Raw genomic sequence first — 10,042 nt, 5'->3', positions numbered from 1 at the left:
ACGGAAATTTAGACCTCTTAACGATCTATTGAAATTAAAATCAAACAAATTATAATTACCAACTTATTATATATACAACATTTTCTTAAACTTGAACCAAAAAATAACAAACTAATTTATTAGTGTAATAATAATATAGTATTTTTGAAAATGAAAAATCGAAATTATCAAACTAAAATTTTCAATGCCTACGTTAGTTTCATCAAATTAGCGTCTCCGAGTGTTTTTTACCTTTTAGTATTACTGACTGATTTTTTCAATAGAAACTATTTCGACGATATGTTAGTTTCGTACATAATCAAACACCAAAAAATTATACACTTCCATCGTTACCCTAACAGACCTATAAATCTATCCCATTGTGGAGTTTATCCCAAATATATGGATGCCCTAAACTTGAATCTATAAGCCTTGTTCAGTGTATCCTTCCTTCATCAACAAATAATGTATATATGTATATGTTTCAATTATAAATGAAATTTTCTTCCTTTTTTTCCCAGTATGTGTTGGTTGTACTAAAGGATCTTCGGAATCAGTTTGTGCAACAAGTTCTCCATTCCCAGAAACTGATTCCTTCAGATAAAAGCAACTATCTATTATGCAGAAGTTTTACTGGAAAAAAGAGCCATAGGAAAGATAAATAGTAATACTATCAATTAACTTCTGTTTTTCAGCATAGAGAACCCACTTTACTACTATAAAAGTTGAGAAAACTCATTCAATCTTGTTGCACAAATGCACAAGGAACAGATACTAATATTATCCATAAATTCAAAATAATAGATATAAATACTGCTGGACAAAGGATGGCATTAAATTCTATGAAGAAACCACTCCTAATAGCTCCAGATCAGCTTCTATACAAAGCAGAGTTCAGTCTTCGTCTAAAACCATAGCGGAGGAGAAACACCTTTTCCCAATAGCGCTCAAGCTAGGCATTTGCCAACCTTCACCCTCCTTGTAACATTCAACCTGCAGCCATAACAAATGAGAGTTTGCCACCAGGAGCAATATGAAACTAAGCATGAGATGAACAACGAGATAAGGTTACATACCATGTCTACTATCTCCTCATTGGATTGAACCCCACCAATGACATAAATGGATTCCTTTAGGACAGCAGCAGCTGAATATCCCCTTGACTGGTTCATTGGCTCACCAACTATCCATGTTCCTACACGGGGGTCATATATCTCAACGCTAGGCACCATTGTAGATCCATTGTAGCCACCAAGTGCATATCTGTATAGCAATGTTAAAGCAATAAGAAGCTACTCTGTTTTTAAATGAAAATACTTACAAAGCTAAAAGAAATTGTCAAGAGTATTTTCTAACACACTTAGGAGCTGCTGAAAACCACGATAAAGAAATCCTCCCCACCCCCCACCCCCACCCCACAGGGGGGGGAAACCTCTACCCTTAAGGTCAGTAAACATCACTTAGATACAAAAAAATGGTTAAGAACATACAACTTCCCACTCAAGGCAACCAACGAATGGCATCCTCTTTTTGTGCTCATACTTGCAATTTTTGACCAGGAATGTTCTCTGGGATCAAATCTTTCAGCAGTCCTGAAGAAAAAGCTAGTAAGAAAGATGCTACAGGATAATAAAGCATAAAACTAGAATGCAAACAGTCTTACATATTGCAGATAATCTTAACTTAATGACACAATAGCATTTCTCTATACTAGTGAAATACCTAAAGGATTATTTGGCGTGAAGTATACGGTATAATAAACCCGGGATAAAATGCAGGATTATTTTATCCTGCGTCGTTTGGTTGGAGGTATAAGGTAGTCCTTGGATTATCCCACCATTTATACCATAGTGATAGAATGAGTTATCTCATATATATGGTGGGATAACTTATCGCATCATAACTTATTCTAGGATAACTTCCCAACCAAACGACCCCTAAGAGTTAGCATTTTACAAAAGGTGCATGTGGTAATGTACAAGCATCTCAACTTCTTGAAGAAGACCATGGAAAATTATAATCTCATGGTTCAAGAAAATGAGGCTCACATAGAAACTATCATTAACACATTTTATAGAAGAAAAAGAATGTATGTGTGCTACAACTTACTCCAGGTAATCGCTCCCGTCATATCCACCAACAGCATATAATGCACCATTAAGTTCTGCTGCAGCAAGAGCAAATCTCTGCAAATATACAGAAAAGGAAGACAGTCACATCAGAGGAGAAAATTTAATACTTGAAACAAATGAGATGTCTGCCAGACACTAACTAATCAAATCACAGGCAGATGGAAGTCCTGTAGTTCCTACCTTTGCGTGCAAGTATTTCCCACAATTGATTTCGCCTAGTGGTAGATAATACTTTCGAAACGGGCTATTGTAGATACACTACTAACAACTGGGGAATATTTAGTAGTTCAGTTAACTTCACCTTGTTGGTGCAGGTTTGATTCCCCATATTGTAATATCCCCTCCCCAATCTCCCCTACCCCATTTTTTTTTTAAAAAAAAGCTCTACACAGAAAAACACATTTAAACCAATTCTTTGCCCATACCATCATACTTATCAATATTTTCTTAATATCTTTATACTAATATATACTGCCAAGAGGATTAAACAAAGGGACAAAAGACAAGATGAAGTCTTATTGATTTGCTACAAAATTTAAGATGATGAGAATAACTTTGAAGTCTGATAGAAAAAGAGCATTCTTGTCAGAACTTGGATTTTGGACTGGAATCGTCTGTCACGCTGCAAATTATTTTTACAGGGTCAAACAAACACCAGACCTGTAGCTTTATTAATGCTTTTAGTCTCACTGTGTTAAACCATATTATCACCAAAGGAAACAATAATAGAACATATAAAATACAACAGGATCAAGTGTTAACCTTCTGCAACATGGATTGTGTATTGATCCATCGTCCTACTTGAGGATCATACATTTCAACATGTGAAAAACATTCTATCCCATTTCCACCACCAACTGCAAATATTTTGTCCTTCAAAGCTGCACCAGCTAAGCTACCCTTTTTCTCTTTCATACAAGGTAACACAGTCCATTCATCATCAGTTGTGTTATATGATTCAACTTCAAAAGAAAAGAGCGTATCAGTGTCAGCAACTTGAGGGGGGGGATGGGGCAGAGAAGTGCAGACTGTACCTGTGTCGTACCATACGGATGCAGTTCCACCACCAAATACATAAAATTCTCCATTCAGCTTTGCAACCGAGGCATATGCACGGACTGAATTCATTGGTTTAAGTGACTTTAACATGTCGAATGAAGGCAAATAAGAGTCCAATGCGGATAACCATGACACACCATCATATCCTCCAGTTAGGAAAATCATCTCATGCTTCAGGTGTGCATCATTAGTATGGACGATAATCATTTCATCAGCACGTGTGCAAACAGTATTTGAGGACTCCAGCATCATGCATTTATATGTTAACTGTTTAATCTGTTGTTGTGCATGAGCCTGAAATGCCAAACCACCAAGAGTTACCAGGTATTTACTTCTTATCTGTATATATGAGCTGTGGATGTACCCAAGGGGAGAAATAACTTCCAATCCATCCTTCTCTTCTTTTGGATATTTATTACCATGTCCCAATCCATACCAGTAGAAATGCATAAAATGATATGAGACCAGACATAGTGAACATCCTATCAACAGACTATAGGGGTTTTGGGAATCCAAATTTTCTTGTTGTTCATCTCAAGGGATATAAAATTAGATACCACACTCAGTTATAAATCTGTTTCATTTTGGCTACAGCAGTTCACACTACAAAACCCTATTACATCCCCTATTGGTTCATATTCTTAATAAACTCCCAATGTATCCTTTAATTATGCAGATACAGTAAAAAGATGCAGAATAAAAGTAATGAAACCGCACAGTTAAAATTGTTGAAACAGACTATAGGAGAAAATCAAAAGTTGCTTGTTGTTCATCTCGTTGAATACAACATTGGATACCACACTTAATTATACATATTGTTCATCTCGTTGAATATAACATTTGATACCACTTAATTATACATATTGTTTCATTTTTCTTAGTAAAGTCACAATTATGTTAACATAAAAGTCTTCAAAATTCAATGCATGTTTTATAGAACCATCAATAACCCATAGAGAGCAAATAGGAAAGCTAGTGGATAGAGCCACATAGAGATGTCACCATAATGCTGAGATTGAAAAGAGATAAGACTTACCAGCCTCCGCTCCAAATTATTGCTCTTAAGCTTTTCTTTTTCCAATTCTTGACGAAGCTGCAACCAACAAAATAGCCCAAGTCATATAAAGCAATAAGATGTCGGACAAAAAAATCAGCAGATACTAAAAAAAAGATGAAAAACCTGAGGTATAATAGTTGAGTCACACGAACAGTCTACATTCTGCTCTTCTTCAAGTGGCAGCTCTTCCTGCAAAATTTCTTGCCCACTGATTGCTTGATTTATAGACGCAGGTACAACTGCAGGGGTGGCTTCATTTGAAGGCCCATCTGTAATGCCACCTGAGAATTTACGCTGAAGAGCCATTTCTTTAAGCTTTATGTACATCAGATCCTTTTCATCTGATTCTGCCTGTTTATCTAACAGTACCTCCGGCTGCTGGTTACCATTTGAATGAAGAGGAGAAGTGTCTCTAGTCCACAATTTCCCATTCAAACCAGATGAATAGGCATAAATATCTCGTGACAGAAAACGTCCATTTTCCTCTCTTTTGTCATTGGCAGGTAAACCTTGGAATATACTTCTCTGTTTTGCAAAGTTTTGTGATGGGATACTACTTGAAGCAATTAGACTAGACGAGAGTATGGAGATTAATTTACCAGCTTGAACATGATCTAACTCAAAGAAGAAATGCTTCTGACCATAATAGTTATCCTTAATTACTGGTTTAAACTGATTTTCTAGCAGCGGTTGACAGAGCAGACGTACACGTATCTGAACCTTCATAAAGAAGCAGCAAGCTTTGAGTTTTTTGGACTAAACCAGATGCATCAACCAAAGCAAAAATCCCAAAAAGAAAAGACAGATTTTGAACCTGTGCAGGATAAGGAGTTCGGATAGAACCATCTGACGACCAAGCATATTGATCGATATACATTTGACCAGGGCCTGCAGCTTCATAGACACCGTATAGCTTTCTATCACTGTAGTTGAACAAAAATAATGGCATGCCTGAATCTACATTCTGCACATATGAAAAATGTAGACTTGGCAAACCTGTCAAAATATTAAAAGCATAAGCATAGCTAATAAAAATGGAAAACAAAAATACGAAAATAAAAACTCATATATGACCCTTAAAACCCATTATCATATCTCCTCGACACTGTAATTTTGATTTATCTCTTCCTCTTCTTATTTTTCTTTCTTTTCTTTTCTTTTCTTTTTTTTTTTTTTTTTTTTTTGGGGGGGGGTGGGGGATGCCAACTGACCAAATAGTTGTTTTGAGAGACATTCTTTTATAGTGTTATTCGTGCAACCGAATATAACGCCGCCAAGGTCACTTCTTCTCAATTTTTTGAAGGCTCCAGGATCTTTTACCATGATTTGATGTGTTCTCCTCCTTGCTCCTATCCTGAAAAGAGCATTAGTATAAATATAAATCCAGGCTTTCCAACAATTTACAACAATCTAAGTAGCAACACACGCGGAACTCTTCAAAATTAGCTTCCTTTGATCTTCCCTGACATTATGTTCCTACCTCTCATCTCTCTCCCACAACAAAACTACGCCATGCCCAGGTTAACCAGAAAACTCGAAGAAAAACATACTGTTTCCATGTCATCGATAACCCTTCCCACCAACAAACGCCCAATTTGTCCACATTTATCCATATTTGTGCCATCAGACACCCAATTCCTCCATCACCGCAGGGTACAAAGAAAAATGATCTCAAATCTAGCTATGAATTAAATATAAGTACGTAATGGTTTCACCAAAATAAACATAAAAAAAAAACAAGAAATTTCATCAGTTTAAAGCCCTAGGCCCTTGGTTCATCAGTAATAAAAGTAACAAAGACAAATTATCGATTTGAACGAACTAATATCACATAAACCCTAAACCCTAAAAATGAAAATGACACAACAGTTGCACCCTAAAAATAGAAATTACGTCCATTAGCTCAGTTAAAAGCCCCTAATTAATCCACATAAACTAATCAACACATGGGCATTAAAACTATGTCCTAAAAAGGGGAAGCCCGAAGTACATTGCACTAGCAGCATCCATACCCACCACAACCATATATATATTCATAATGAATGCAGTATACACTGCACAGAGACTTTAAAATCATGAATAGATTACGGAAAAACAAGAATCGATGGAATTCAAAACTTGATGATACATAATCTTAAGTGAACAAAAAACAAAAGCATACGTACATTGTTAGATACAGAAGAGGATTTGAAGAATTACCAGTGAAGAATTGAGCATCAAATGGAAGAAACTATATAGACAAGCTTGAAACTGCACCCTGACGAGTATCTCGCATAAAGTTGATCAAACTCTGCACTACTCACGCCATAAACGCAAGCCTCTCTGATTCCTTTTTGTCCTGATGTTTTTTTTTGGTCAAGAAAAATTCTCACTCTGCCCTAGGCTAGGCTGCGTTTGATAAGTATTAAGTAATGAAAAAAATGTCATATGCAAAAGTTATATTATTTATATAAAATATAGACAACTATTATGGTACTAGTTCTCGACACGTACTTTGCACGTGTATATTACACGTTTAAATGAAAATAAAATTTGACTTAATTTTTATTGTCTAAATACATATATATCCTAGGACCATCGGGTGGTGGAGGGAGATTATCTCCATACAGGTGATCATCATGGTAGATGTCTCAGCCATATGTCAGATTTGTAATGATATAACTATGAATAAATAGCAACTCTGATGATTCAACTTCTGGAGTTTGTTCTTCATATATCGACCCTGATATTCTAAACCGTGATTCTACTATCAAGGCACCAAGCATATTTGTCCAATAAGCTAAGATGGTTTCATTCTTTGAATTCCATCCAGCCTGGAAAACTCTCTTTGTAACAATCCAAATGATAATTATGAGTGTATGTCAGTCATGGTACTGATGTAGTCATTTGAATTCCATACAATGAAGGATATAAGCCTATTTATAGTGATGTAACCCTTTAAATTCCGTACATAACTGATAATATTTCTTTCATTTTTCATGCATCCTTTCAAATTTCCTAATAAGTGATCAAGTTTTTTTAACTTTCAAGTTAATTGACATTTTGATTAAGTCTTGTCAACTTTCAAATTAATTGTCAGAAAATGTTGTTTAATAACATTATTTTAATTAATTAAGAAGATGACAAAGGACAAAGGAAGAAAAAATCGTCAAGATCTTCACGAATAGCTTGTGGATTTCGTCAAGGGGTGATCGCTACGAGGTATGTGAGTTCACACAGCATTGGGTTCATTCACTCACAAGCAAAACTTGTTTACTTCAGCATGAATTCGTCCTAAAAGTTCAACGATTGAATGTTCTTGATGTGCCCTTGAATTACTTTTGTTTTTGAATTGCGATGAGATTGAAGAGTTTCTTGAGATTATAGAGTCAATTATTAGAGTTGTTCAAGTTATAATCTTGTGTATATGTTGTGGGTACCTGAATCTAAAGAGAACTTGAGAAAGATAGTCGAGTTTAGGTGAACTGGAGGTGGAAAATGAAGAAGGAAAAAGTCAGACAAGGAACATGTATCAGGTCCTTATTGGGGACTTGTTCCTCTGACTTGGAAAATCCTCCCTCGCTTCACGGAGCGGTTTCAGACGGCTCTGCCCCAAAATTTATTTCGCGACCAAAAAGTTTAATTCATCTCCGCGTTGCGGTGTAGGTTCCCAACAATGTTTTCTTGATCGTTCATCATGATAAACTAATTGAAAACAACTCCTAAATATCAAGAGATTTTTCCTATCAGAAATCTCAATCCTTGAATCCATAATTCAATTCAAGGATCATTTAAGCAAAGTTAAGAAAAGTTCTTAGAGTCTTCCAAAAATCTTTCACAAATGATTTAACTTTGTTTTAACACTTGAGTTTTTACTTTGTATTTCTTCTAAAGTATATGGGGACTATGTATTCCCAAAGAGTTAAAAATGTTTTCACATTTAAATAAAGAACGAAAACTAAGATATCGAAAGAGCCTTTGAGCTAGTTTTCCAGAAAAGAGGAAATGCTTTCACAATTAAGCAAGAGAGGAAACATTAATTTCCAAGATAGCCTTTGGTCTATGTTTTTGAGCAATTATCTCAAATAAGAGAAAGATGTATGTTTTTGACATAAGAGCTAGTATCATATTTTTGGAGTAGTATTGAGCATCGATATGGGAGAGAATTTGGACAATTCACAATCCCCATCAACCATGTAGCCACCATGGGTTGAAGAGGGTCAAACTTTTTAGAAGATTTCTTTAGTGCTTTTTATAATAGAGTAGTGGATACACTTAGTAGTTCGGGTTCTATATTCATGGCAAGGTATAGGACGGCCCTGTTAGCGTGAGGCTAACTGATGTATCATCACAACAATTCTTACATGATGGTTGTCGGTTAAAGAAACTCCCACAAAAGAAATTGTATTTTTATATACACAGTTTATTGTTTTGTTACATACATTACAGAGTTCGTATTGTATCTTTACATACATACAGAGTTATTATTGTATTTTAAATGCACTAAGTTGAAAACCATGTTTTCAAGTTGTTCCTTATTATGCATTTATTTACACTTCTTTTATGTTGAAATTAGCTCAGTTACGTTGAGTTGAGTTGAGTCATGTAAGGTCTTCAATTCCTTTCAAGCTTTGGTCTTGTTTCAGAATTCCCCTTGCATACTTGTACATTCAATGTATTAATGTGATTTGGCTTACATCTTATTGTGTGCGTCGTTGATTTAGTTAAGCACTCAGAGGAAGTTGGTGAGCTTCTTTACTTTCCGAAGGATCTCATTGGTTATGTTTTGGTTTATTGCTTGCTTATTTCTGTTGCTAGGATGATCGGAGGTCTTCCCCGGAAATCCCTCACACTTTAGAGGCTTCATAGGCAGAGTTAGTTAATGTTAGTTCATCAGTCTTTATTTCTCCTTTTCAGCTAGGTTGAGACTTGAGTTGCCACTTTGGAAGTGAATGCTATTATAATATATTCTAAGTTACATATTGACCAGTTCAATTTACTTGTTTTAAAAGTATTTATCTTGAGTAAGTCTTTCGTTGAGTAAGTAAGCAAGTCCAAGGGTTCGCTTGGGCCATCAATTATTCTCGAGCGCCAGCCACATACTGAGTGTAGGCTCGAGGCATGAAAATTGTTTTTTCCAATGTAGTGTACGATGTTACATGTTCTTATGCTCGTGCCTAGGAATCACATTCAACTTTTACTTAGTAGTGGTGAGTCCTCATGTTTTGAGGGCCGAACCTTTATTGCTTTTTCAATTTTACTTTTTGTTTATTGTACGTGATGTATGGCTTGCATCACGCTCATTCTTGATGTAGTAGATGATTTTGAGACTTAGTAGACTTTTGCCTCGTTTTCACACACTTTTCATACAAAATGTTATTTTTAAATAACCTTATTTCTAAAATCTATGTTATGCATTCCAGGGGGCTGGTGTAGGGACTCCCTCAGGTCCTATACGCCATATTACTCTTAGGATATACCTATGGTCGTAGAAAAATTGGTATACAAAGCACAAGGTTCAAAAAGGTCCTAGGATTTTTCATAAACCACGTCAATTAGAGTCTTGTTCATAAGTGTAAGGCTAGATCATTTTGTTTCAATATGTGAGTGTTTCTGTTTCAATAAAATGACTCACAAATTGAAACAATCAAACGTCAGTGGCAATTCCAAAGTAAATAGAATAAGATGGTTAAGTTATTCTCCAAAGCAAACCAAATCAATGACTTAACTCTATTAAATTACAAATAAACTAACTGCATAAGCCTTCACATAAATTGGATCAGGGAAAACACTACCTAAATTTTTATGTAGGAAATCATCAATTTGGTTTAAATTG

At 35.5% G+C, this 10,042-nt stretch overlaps 1 protein-coding gene across 6 annotated transcripts; it reads right to left on the bottom strand.

Annotated features, from left to right (window-relative positions):
* Positions 1-632: 632 nt before the first annotated feature.
* Positions 633-6,635, bottom strand: LOC107029308 (kelch-like protein 1). 6 transcript variants are annotated; one of them, XM_027911905.1, is made up of 11 exons: positions 6,393-6,635; positions 5,439-5,581; positions 5,042-5,223; positions 4,351-4,941; positions 4,207-4,263; positions 3,146-3,464; positions 2,874-3,073; positions 2,089-2,165; positions 1,470-1,571; positions 1,056-1,242; positions 633-972 (listed from the first exon to the last, which is right to left on the bottom strand). In XM_027911905.1, coding segments are annotated over exons 1-11 (1,959 nt in total). In that variant the 5' UTR covers positions 6,395-6,635; the 3' UTR covers positions 633-873. The 6 variants fall into 6 exon arrangements, with proteins under 6 accessions (XP_027767706.1, XP_027767709.1, XP_027767705.1 ...); XM_027911908.1 differs by having other exon boundaries at positions 5,042-5,150; positions 6,427-6,635; XM_027911904.1 differs by having other exon boundaries at positions 634-972; positions 4,351-4,947.
* Positions 6,636-10,042: the final 3,407 nt, after the last annotated feature.

The sequence above is a fragment of the Solanum pennellii genome, chromosome 9, assembly GCF_001406875.1.
Source record: "Solanum pennellii chromosome 9, SPENNV200".
Taxonomy (NCBI): Eukaryota; Viridiplantae; Streptophyta; class Magnoliopsida; order Solanales; family Solanaceae; genus Solanum; species Solanum pennellii.
This window is presented reverse-complemented; position numbering and strand designations above follow the sequence as displayed.